The 10,927-nt window shown below is 33.1% G+C and overlaps 3 protein-coding genes and 1 pseudogene across 3 annotated transcripts; all 4 read right to left on the reverse strand.

Annotated features, from left to right (window-relative positions):
• Positions 1-365: 365 nt before the first annotated feature.
• LOC132307549 (probable glutathione S-transferase) lies at positions 366-1,557 on the reverse strand. The gene is made up of 2 exons (XM_059805348.1): positions 1,224-1,557; positions 366-1,040 (listed from the first exon to the last, which is right to left on the reverse strand). The coding sequence occupies exons 1-2, from the start codon at positions 1,536-1,538 to the stop codon at positions 696-698; spliced, it is 660 nt and encodes a 219-aa protein (XP_059661331.1). The 5' UTR covers positions 1,539-1,557; the 3' UTR covers positions 366-695.
• Positions 1,558-3,272: 1,715 nt separating this feature from the next.
• Positions 3,273-5,329, reverse strand: LOC132307550 (probable glutathione S-transferase; annotated as a pseudogene).
• Positions 5,330-5,461: 132 nt separating this feature from the next.
• On the reverse strand, positions 5,462-6,751 carry LOC132307552 (probable glutathione S-transferase). Its single transcript, XM_059805349.1, has 2 exons — positions 6,348-6,751; positions 5,462-6,031 (listed from the first exon to the last, which is right to left on the reverse strand). Exons 1-2 carry the CDS (start codon positions 6,660-6,662, stop codon positions 5,687-5,689), a joined length of 660 nt encoding a protein of 219 aa, XP_059661332.1. The 5' UTR covers positions 6,663-6,751; the 3' UTR covers positions 5,462-5,686.
• A 2,335-nt stretch (positions 6,752-9,086) lies between these two features.
• Positions 9,087-10,478, reverse strand: LOC132309690 (probable glutathione S-transferase parC). Its single transcript, XM_059807977.1, has 3 exons — positions 10,221-10,478; positions 9,898-10,131; positions 9,087-9,220 (listed from the first exon to the last, which is right to left on the reverse strand). The coding sequence occupies exons 1-3, from the start codon at positions 10,426-10,428 to the stop codon at positions 9,087-9,089; spliced, it is 576 nt and encodes a 191-aa protein (XP_059663960.1). The 5' UTR covers positions 10,429-10,478.
• Positions 10,479-10,927: the final 449 nt, after the last annotated feature.

Here is a 10,927-nt window from a genome sequence, read left to right on the forward strand (position 1 = left end):
GATGATGATGAGAGAATAGTTTGGATAATCAACTATATATATATATATATACACACACACACACACACACATTCGTATGATCTCATCCATACATTGCCACCCTCTGCATATATACTTCAATGTGTTTGTTTGTGTTTTCATCTTTGCCTTTTTTTTTCATCCCAAACTACAACCACAATGTACATTCACTTGCTGTTTTTCTGGCAACCAAAGAGTTACTCAAAACAAGTACTACCACTTTTAATGTGTAGGAAAAAAGCGAACACGATATCCACAAATTTCTTGGACGGCAGGGTTGAGAGAGAAATGAAGATGGAAAAATACTTAAAAAATAATAATAAGAAAACAATACTTTAATTGTATCTGACTTAGCTTAGCAGATGCTTTATTTAAGAAAAGAAAAGAGTACTTGAACCAAAAGATCGGAATCCCAAAAATGTCTTGAATTGATAATGGAAAAGTGTTTAAAGCAAGAAATAAGTAACTATTTCGTTTGTATTTTCTTCTCATTGCTGCAGTGCATAACATGAAGTCCTTATTGTACAGTCCTTTATTATAAATGTAACAAAAACATCACACCTCTCAACAAAGAAGAAGTAGAAAGACAAAAAAGATTACAAGAGAGAGAGAATTCCAAATAGTAATCAACACCATCACATAATTTCTATATCTTTTTCTTATAATTAAAGAAGTTATCACTGAGCACCAAACTTCTTTGCCATCTCCGTGATGAAGTCAAAGACCTTGTACTGGTCTGGAAGAGTCTTGGACACACTCTCCTTCTCCATGCACCTTTTAGCCCATGTCACAATTTTAGGGCACTCTTCCTCCATGCTAAGGTTGCCATAAGTCTCGTAGACGTGAAACCAACCGTAAAAGGGTATAAGTGTAATATCCACAAAACCAAAGGTCTCTCCCCCAAAATAAGTCTTCTCTCCAAGCTCTGCTTCCAACACTTTGAAGCACTCTATCAGCTCCTTTTTCGCTGTTTCTTGAGTTTCACCTTTGGTAAAAACTAAACTCCTTCCAATGCTATATATCTACATATAAAGGATTGTTAGACCTAAATTTGCTATGACATTGATAAAATTAACTAGTACAACAATACAGGTTCATATTGGCTAATTGTATATATACAATCATATAAACATAACATATACACATATATAGGATCCCATTTACTAAGTGATTAAATGAAGAACAAATGGAAGAGTTGAACTGACCTTCTTGTCAATGTAGTCAGCCCAGAACCTTGCTTGGGCGCGCTTGTAAGGATCACTAGGCAACAATGGAGATTTATGGTTCCAGAGCTCATCAATGTATTGAACAATGATGAGGGACTCACATATTGGTTTCCCATTGTGGATCAAAACTGGGATTTGCTTATTAACAGGGTTCATATTTAAAAGCAGAGGACTCTTATTAAGCAAGTTCTCTTCTTTCATTTCGAAGTCTATACCTTTCTCAGCCAAGGCAATTTTCACCCTCTGTGAAAAAGGGCTAGCCCAGACCTCCAAGAGAGTCAATTGGGATGCCATTCTATTTTATGGCTAAAACAAACAGAAATTGAAGAGCAAAAAGTGGGTTGTTGCAAACGGGTTGTTGTGTTTGAGATTGCTAATTATGTTCTATGAAAAAGAATGAAGTTGGAGCAAGTATTTATAGGACAATTTTGATGTGTGGTTCATTCATTGTTTACTTTTTGTGGGTCGTCATGGCTTGCCTCACAGGTCATAACTCCTCTCTAAATTTCTGTAAGAAATAAGTAATTTTCTGTGATTAGTGCTGTCCATAATATTAATCTGAAATTGTCATTTGGTACGTCAGTATCTAGAGACTTCTTCTATTGATGAACTAGTCTAATTTTACTTCTTTCTTTTTGGGTTCCATGTTGATGGGCCAAACGTGTCGCTTCACTAAATAAATTTTAATGAAACTGGTTATTACGGCCCACATTTGTATCCGACGAGAGATTGGCGGGATGGAGAAATCGAGTGCTTTGGAGTTGTCAAACCTGCTCTGGTATGACAGAGCTGATGCCGGAAATGGATTTCCAATGTGGAGAAGGAATATTGTTTTGGTGGTAGTTGGTGGGTAATTATCTGATAGTTTGAAATAAAAAAATTAAGAATAAAATTGTCGTTTTTAAAAGTAAAATTGAATTTGAGTGATGATAATTTTTGAAACGTGTTTTAATAATTCAAAAATAAAATGAAGTCAATGGGGTTTTATTGTTGTTGAATTTTCCTTTCTACTTTTTGTGCGTGGTCAATCGGCATGGCTTGCCTCACATACTCACAGTTCATAACTCGTCTCTATGTTGATTGAGAAAATTCCACAGCATCATTAAATCAGATATGACATTCTCGAATGGTTATTATGGAAGAAAATTTAATTGTCCTCCAGACTCACTTTTTTCCCAATTTTTAAAAGGGCACTCAAATTAAATAAAATTGTCATTACGGCCTACATTTGTATGGTCGAGCGGTCATAGTCATTGTTGCTAGTAAAAATGATGGACCGCATGGGTGATACTTTTATGTAAAGTACTTTTACTACTTCATTTGATTGGTAGCAATTTTGTTTAAAGTACCTCCATTATTACTGGTATGATAGCTGTCTTATACCTGATAATAGAATGACTTCATAAAAACATAAGATGAAATTGTCTTTACAGAAAATAAAAAAGAATAATATTATATCTAATGAAAAACAGTTATTTAAGAGTGTGTTTAGTAACTTAAATTTTTTTTTTTTTTTTTTTTTTTGTCAATCCTTAAAGAGGAGAGACAAACGCAAAAATCATGTTTAGTAATTTGTTTTGAAAAATATCAAAAAGACAGTTTCTTGTGTTTTTTCATTGTAACAGAGAAAATGATTTTTATGCACCTGACAGTACTCCTCTTTACTCTTCTTTTAATATTCACTATTTATTCTTCTATTAGTGTTTTCTTCACGGGGCTCATCTTCTTCAAGGACGATCAGACAAGCGGCCGAATTCTGTTTAAAAGAAAGAAAAAAAACCCTGCTTTAAGGTCATCAATGATTCGTCCACCAACTGACATTACTCCTCTTTACTCTTCCGTTAATATTCACTCTTTATTCTTCTATTAGTGTTTTCTTCACTGTCCTCTCTTCATTCACCAAACACAAATAGGATAATCTCAACTTTCTATATCATTGATAATGGAGAATTGTTTAAAGCAAGAATCTCAAATTTATATTGGAAAATTGTTTAAAGCAAGAAAAAAATAAATATTTTATTTGTAATTTTCTTTTCATTGCTGCAATACGGAACTTAATTGAAGTCCATTCTTTATTGTAAATGTAAAGAAAGAGCCAAATAAAAAGTACAAAAACCGAGTTAAATCCAAAAAAGAGAAAAAGATTAGAAGGGAGAGAGAGAATTCCAAATACTAGTAATTAATTCTACATGACAAGCTGTATCTCTATTTCTCATTAGTTCTTGTGCCATTCATGAAGAAGCCAAACTTCTCTGCCTTCTCGCTGAAGTAGTCAAAGAGCTTGTACTGCTCTGGAACACACTTGGACACACTCTCCTTCTCCATGCACCTCTTACCCCATGCCACAATTTTAGGGCACACTTCCTCCATGCTAAGGTTGCCACATGTCTCGTAGGCGTAAAACCAACTGTAAAAGGGTATAAGTGCAATATCCACAAAACCAAAGGTCTCTCCCCCAAAATAAGTCTTCTCTCCTAGCTCTGCTTCCAACACCTTTGGTAAAAGCTAAATTCCTTCAAATGCCATATATCTACATATAAAGGATTGTAAGACTTAATTTTGCAATATATGACACTCATAAGATGAATTAGGGTTACAAGATACTACAACAATACACACACACACACACACACACACATGTTTCTAGCGGCTAATAGTGTTGTGACTCAGAAAGAGAAGTGTATATGAAATGAACTGACCTTTTTGTCAATGTAATCAGCCCAGAAACTTGCATTGGCGCGCTTATAAGGATCACAAGGGAACAATGGAGATTTATGATTTCAGAGCTCATCAATGTATTGAACAATGATGAGGGACTCGCATATTGGTTTCCCGTTGTGGATCAAAACTGGGATTTGCTTCTTAACAGGGGTTCATGTTTAGAAGCAGAGGACTCTTGTTCAACAAGTCCTCTTCTTTGGACTCATAGTCTATGCCTTTCTCAGCCAAGGCAATTTTCACCCTCTGTGCAAAAGGGCTAGTCCAGAACTCGAGAATCAATTCGTCCGCCATTGTTATAACTCCGAAAAAGAAAAAAAAAACCGAAGATTGGAGATTGAAGAGCAATAAGTGGGTTGCTGCAGATGGGTTGTAGTGTTTGAGAAAAAGAATGAAGTTGGGGGGTTTATTGTTGTAGAATTTTCCTTGTATTTTCCACAAGAAAAATTGTCCTGAGGACGACTCATTTTTTTTTTTTGGCTTTCCAAAAGTGTAAGAATGACATTGAAATTAAGGGTGTGTTTGGTTGCAATTGGAAAATTTGAAAAAAATTTAGATCAATTTTTTTAATTATTTTTTTTTCAAATTTTACAAATTTTAATTTTAAAATTTTAATTTTATGCAACTGAACATACCTAAATAAAATTAATTATTAAAGTCGGTGTGGCTTATGAAATTAACTGCTTTCTAATGGTTGGACATTTTAGAAAGGAAGTATTTACATAGCTGTCATGAGAAGCACAGCTGAAATGGAGACCAAAAAAATTATATGGATAGGACTGAAGAATTTCTAGGCCTATATCTATCCATATATTACAGGACAAATATGTGACATTTGAGCAACCGAGGGTACTGTAATCAGCCCTTCAACTACAGCACCAGTTAAATTATAAGAATTTAGAAGGCTTGTTAGGAGTCGAACATTGGCCAAGTAAATGCCAGTCCCAAGCTCCTACCATCAGCCCCTGAGTCGGATTAATTAAGTGTAATGGAAATAGTACCCGATCACCGTCATGCATGCTGTGCACTGATAATTGGTTGCAATGATGCATCATTCTCGGCCATAATGCATCGGGAGTACTTTCTTTCAGAATACTCTCATTGCCAAACACAAATGACAACTCATGGCAAAGATTAATTCTATAATATCTATGGGTTTAATTACCGAAAAAAGAAAATATGTCTAGATTTATTTTATTATTAAATTTATTATTATTTTTTTTTGGTTCATTGACACTAGCCACTCCAAAAGAAGAAAACAAAAGTTTTAGACAAGGACTTGCTTGAACCGAATGAAATTCTTGCAAAAAAAAAATATATATATCTGTCTAAGATATTTTTTTGGAATTAATTGAGACTAGTCATTCCAAAAGAAAAAAATATCTTAGACAAGGACTTGAACATAAACAAATTCTCACAATATCTCTTATTGATAATATAAAATATTCACTCTGTTTAAAAAAAAAAATGTTTTGTTACTCGGTTTTTCAAACAGAACATTTAATTTAAGACCGGAGGTAATATTTTCTTTATTGTAAACCAAACAAAAAGAGAACACCTCATAACACATAAAAAAGTACAAAAACCAAAACTTAAAACGACAGAAAAAAAAAAAAAAAAAAAAGGCGAAAAAGATTAGGGGAGAGAGAGAATTCCAAATAGTAGTTAACCATATCTATTTCTTATTATGCTTTATAAATATGGAGAGGTTCTCTTCTGCAATTTTACTGAGCACTAAACTTCTTAGCCATCGCCGTGAAGAAGTCAGTGACCTTGTGCTGGTCTGGAAGAACCTTGGACACACTCTCCTTCTCCAAGCACTTCTTACCCCATGCCACTATTTTAGGGCACTCTTGGTCGAAGCTAAAGTTGCCACAACTCTCGTAGAGGTTAAACCAACAGTAAAAGGGTACAAGTGCGAGGTCCACAAAACCAAAGGTCTCTCCCCCAAAATAAGTCTTCTCTCCAAGCTCTGCTTCCAACACTTTGAAGCACTCTATCAGCTCCTTTTTAGCTGCTTCTTGGGTTTCACCTTTGCTGAAAACTAAACTCCTTCCATTGCTAAATATCTGCATATAAAAGGGAAATCCTTATTATTGAGGCATTCAGCAGGGAGGTACAAATAATTTACTCAAAAGTAAAAGAAAAAAAAAGAACTATTTTCGTTCCATATTTGTTGTCAATTTTGAAAATTTTGATTCAAAATTTTTAAAATGTCAAATTGTGAACATTTAATATAAGATAGAGGAAGTATATAAAAGGAATATGACTACAAATAATATTAAATAATTCAAAAATAAAAAGTGTTAGTGAGTCAAAAATTTTCAAAGGGGACATCTAATATAGGAGAGGGAGTTGAAAAAAATGGAAGATTGGAAAACTGACCTTTTTGTCAACGTAGTCAGCCCAGAACCTTGCTTGGGCGCGCTTGTAAGGATCACACGGCAACAATGGAGAGTGATCCTTCCAGACCTCATCAATGTATTGAACAATGATGAGGGACTCGCATATCGGTTTCCCGTTATGGATCAAAACAGGGATTTGCTTATTAACAGGGTTCATCTTGAGAAGCAGAGGACTCTTGTTCATCAAGTTCTCTTCTTTGCACTCATAGCCTATGCCTTTCTCAGCCAAGGCAATTTTCACCCTCTGTGCAAAAGGGCTGGGCCAGAACTCCAAGAGAACCAATTCACCAGCCATTCTAATTATGAGTTGAAAAAACAAAGATTGGAAGGACAAAAAGTGGGTTGTAGTGTTTGAGATTGCTAATTGTGTTATATGAAAATGAATGGAGTTAGAGCAAGTATATATAGGACAGTTTTGATGGGGGTCCCATTGTTTTTTTTTTACTTTTGTGGGTCGTCACGGTTTACGTCTTGAATGAGCATTTTCCACAGCAGCCCTATACGAATGGTTACTTTATTATTATGCAATAAAGTTGTCTGAGTCATGACTACTTTTTTGCAATATATTTTGTCCCAGGGATGACTTTAACTATTTTTCTAAGGACGACATTGACAATTAAAGTAAGGCTATGGTACCCACGAAAAATCACTATTTACTATGTGCAAAATTTTGTAACAATTCAGTCAAAAAAAACTCTAAAATATCTTTAAAGGTATTTTAGATATTTCAGTTTTAATTTTTTTTATTTTATAAAAACTCAAAAAAATTCAAAATTATGTGATAATCCCAAAATTCCAATTTTTTAGGTCTTATAATGTTCAAATTGAAGAATTATTATTTTTACTCAATATGAAAAGTATAAAAAGTTTTTAAAATACTAAAAAATATTTGAACCTAAAATCATAAATCATGCGGACTTGGATTCTCTAAATTAAAACTTTTCTACATTATCCTAAGTTGAATCTTAGAAACTTTGACATGTAGCCTTTATAATAGAGATATGACTCATAATGCACCATATCAGCAAATTAAAAATAAAAAAAATAAAAGGTAAAGTTGTTTAACTGATGAATAAAGAGACGTGGTTAAGGAATGCTAAAACTTCTCCAACTCTCTATTTTTTCTAATCTCTTATACCTGAAACTAGTGGGTTCTTCATGGAATACTGTTACCAACTTGTTGTAATCAACAAATCATATATTTAAAAGAACACAATTATTTCATTGATTTAGATTAAAAAAAAAAAAAAAAAAACCTGAACAACTTAGCTTTATGTCCGGTGGGAGGAAATTGGAAGGAGTAGAGTTCAGGTTTAAACATTAAAAAAAAAAAAGAATTAGAATAGAGGAAAGACAATGAAAGATGAAGAAGTGGAAGAATTTGTTAAACGACTTTAGTTTTTATTTTTTTATTTTTAATTTGTTAATGTGATGCATTATGAGTCATAGATTTGTTATAAACGCCGCATATCAAAATTTTTAAGATTCAACTTAAAATAGTATAGAGAAATTTTAATTTAGAGAATCCTAATCCAAAGTATGAACACTAAAAATCTAACTCTTTACCGACAATCCCGCTACACTAGTCTATAATTATTCATATGAAATTGTCATTCGTTACAACGTAACCCAAGCAACAAGATGGTCCTAAATGTCATTGGGGTATGTTCGAGAAATTCTAGACTCTTCTTCTAAAATCTAGAACTAGGACCACTAGGTAGAAGTCTTTTAAACTTGTTGACGGAAAAGGAACAGTGACGCAAGAATATGTGTGCTTGGTAACCTTCTTGGAAGGTGTCTTTGGATGATAAAGTTGGGGTATTAATTAATTGGTGTAAAAAAGTCTCATTCTACCATAATCCTTAACTTACCTTACACTTCTTTCCTTCTGGGTTCCATGTTAATTAATGGACCCACAAAACGTGTACCTTCCGCTGCCCATAATCCTTCCTACCCTATAGAGATATTTTACTAATTAAATTTTAATATACATGAATTATGGAAAGATTATTTTAAAACACTTCTTTCCTTCTGGGTTCCATGTTAATTAATGGACCCACAAAACGTGTACCTTCCGCTGCCCATTATCCTTCCTACCCTATAAAGATATTTTACTAATTAAAATTTTAATATACATGAATTATGGAAAGATTATTTTAAATTATTTTAAATTCTTTTAAATTTCGTTTGTTATATAAAATAAAATTAACTACGCTACTTCAATCTTACTTATTATATCACATCTATCTTTTATGTTTATCTAATATTGACATTAAATAACAAAAGAAGTTGTTTACATCCCATCACATCTATCTTTTATGTTTTTCTAATATTGACCTTAAAAAACAAAAAAAAAATTATTTTGAATAACTCTTTAATCATGACTTGTAATATTTATATTATCATCTTTTTCTTTTTTTTTTTAACTTTATTATAAATGTACATTCAATATATATTAGGGTTTGTGATTCAAATTCTTGAAGATTGCTATTTTAAAGGAGTCAGGTTGGTCGACTACTTCAGACTGGTCCGACTTTCTCAACTGGGAACTTTTTATCGCTGCAATACAGACTTGAAGTCCATTCTTTATTGTAAATGTAACAAAAGAGCACAATAAAAAGTACAAAAACCGAGTTAAATCCAGAAAAGAGAAAAAGACGAGAAGGGAGAGAGATAATTCCAAATACTAGTAATTAATTCTCCGAGGCAAGTTGTATCTCTATTTCTCATTAGTTATTGTGCCATTCATAAACAAGCCAAACTTCTTCTTTGCCATCTCGTTGGAGAAGTCAAAGAACTTGTACTGGTCTGGAAAAGACTTGGACACACTCTCCTTCTCCATGCATCCCTTAGCTCATGTCACAATTTTAGGTAGGGGTGATAAAATGGATTAGAAATTATCAAGTCGCTCATATTCGTCCGTTTTTAATAATTATGGCTAAATCATATTTAATGTGAGGGTCAAGATGGGTTTAACCACTTAATTTGAAGGTCAAGATGGGTACCATATTCAACCCATATTTCACTCATCACATAATAAACACACAATATACATTTCACTTACTCAACTCATTTCTCTCTCTAGAATTTTCTCACTCACAATCCCCTCTCTCTAAATTTGTCTCTCATCAATCCCCTCTCTCTAAGCTTCTCTCTCTAGAAATTTCTTCTAAAAAAAATAATTTTAAAAAGTAAAAATAATTTTTAAAAATTTAAAAATAATAAATAATACAAAAAATTTAAAAAATAAAAAAATAATAATAAATTAAATTTTTTAAAATAAAAAATAATAAAAAAATTTAAAAATAAAAATAAAAATAATATTTTAAAAAAAATAATAATATTTTAAAAATGAAACATGAAAAATGAAAAATAATAATTAATAGGTCTACGGGTCATAACGGGTTGACCCTGTTCTTTTTAACTCGCCCATTTTTAACCCGTTCTGAACGAATTGAATATGGGTCTTAACCCATGTTGACCTGTTCATTTTCAACCCAATCCAAACCCTACCCAACCTTCCCATTTACCACCCCTAATTTTAGGGCACTCTTCCTTAATACTAAGGTTGCCACATGTCTTGTAGACGTAAAACCAACTGTAAAAGGGTATAAGTGCAATATCCACAAAACCAAAGGTCTCTCCCCCAAAATAAGTCTTCTCTCCGAGCTCTGTTTCCAACACTTTGAAGCACTCTATGAGCCCCTTTTTTCCTGCTTCTTGGGTTTCACCTTTGCTGAAAACTAAATTCCTTCCATTGCTAACTATATGCATATAAAAGGGAAATCCTTATTATTTAGGCATTCACCAGGGAGGTGCAAATAATTTACTCAAAAGAAAAAGGAAAAGAAAAAGACCTTTTTGTCAATGTAGTCAGCCCAGAACTTTGCTTGGGCGCGCTTGTAAAGATCACAAGGCAACAATGAAGATTGATCCTTCCAAACCTCATCAATGTATTGAACAATGATGAGGGATTCGCATATCGGTTTCCCATTATGGATCAAAACAGGGATTTGCTTATTAACAGGGTTCATCTTGAGAAACAGAGGACTCTTGTTCATCAAGTTCTCTTCTTTGCACTCATAGCCTATATATGCCTTTCTCTGACAAGGCAATTTTCACCCTCTGTGTAAAAAGGCTAGGCTAGAACTCCAAGAGAATCAATTCACCAACCATTCTAATTATGAGTTGAAAAAACAAAGACTGGAAGAACAGAGAGTAGGTTGTAGTGTTTAAGATTGCTAATTATGTTATATAAGAATGGATGGAGTTAGAGCAAATATTTATAAGACAGTTTTGATGGGGGTTTCATTGTTTTTGTTTACTTTTGTGGGTTGTCATGGATTACCTCTCTAAGTTAAATGAGCATTTTCCACAGTAGCCCTATAGGAATGGTTACTTTATTATTAAGGCAAACTATAATGATAGCGGTTTGGCCTAATTGCAAGTAAACCTAATGTTGGTTATTTGGTTACAAAGAGTCCCTCAGATTTAATTATCTTTTGCAAAGACTTCCCCACCATACAAAAATTGGTACTTTTTGTCAGAAAATTTGGTTGA

This window comes from Cornus florida, unplaced genomic scaffold, assembly GCF_030987335.1.
Source record: "Cornus florida cultivar Cherokee Brave unplaced genomic scaffold, ASM3098733v1 CherokeeBrave_3.0.0_Hap2_Chr05, whole genome shotgun sequence".
Classification (NCBI taxonomy): domain Eukaryota; kingdom Viridiplantae; phylum Streptophyta; class Magnoliopsida; order Cornales; family Cornaceae; genus Cornus; species Cornus florida.

Bases quoted from the DNA above. Each gene is read 5' to 3' on its own strand.
- LOC132309690 (XM_059807977.1), bottom strand. From the start codon at position 10,428: ATGAACAAGAGTCCTCTGTTTCTCAAGATGAACCCTGTTAATAAGCAA. The intron at 10,132-10,220 runs TTTTCTTTTCCT...ATATGCATATAG, and splicing joins CTACATTGACAAAAAGGTCT to TTAGCAATGGAAGGAATTTA. The intron at 9,221-9,897 runs GTAAATGGGAAG...TTGTGACATGAG, and splicing joins GTGCCCTAAAATTAGGGGTG to CTAAGGGATGCATGGAGAAG.
- LOC132307552 (XM_059805349.1), bottom strand. From the start codon at position 6,662: ATGGCTGGTGAATTGGTTCTCTTGGAGTTCTGGCCCAGCCCTTTTGCA. The intron at 6,032-6,347 runs GTCAGTTTTCCA...TTTTATATGCAG, and splicing joins CTGACTACGTTGACAAAAAG to ATATTTAGCAATGGAAGGAG.
- LOC132307549 (XM_059805348.1), bottom strand. From the start codon at position 1,538: ATGGCATCCCAATTGACTCTCTTGGAGGTCTGGGCTAGCCCTTTTTCA. The intron at 1,041-1,223 runs GTCAGTTCAACT...CTTTATATGTAG, and splicing joins CTGACTACATTGACAAGAAG to ATATATAGCATTGGAAGGAG.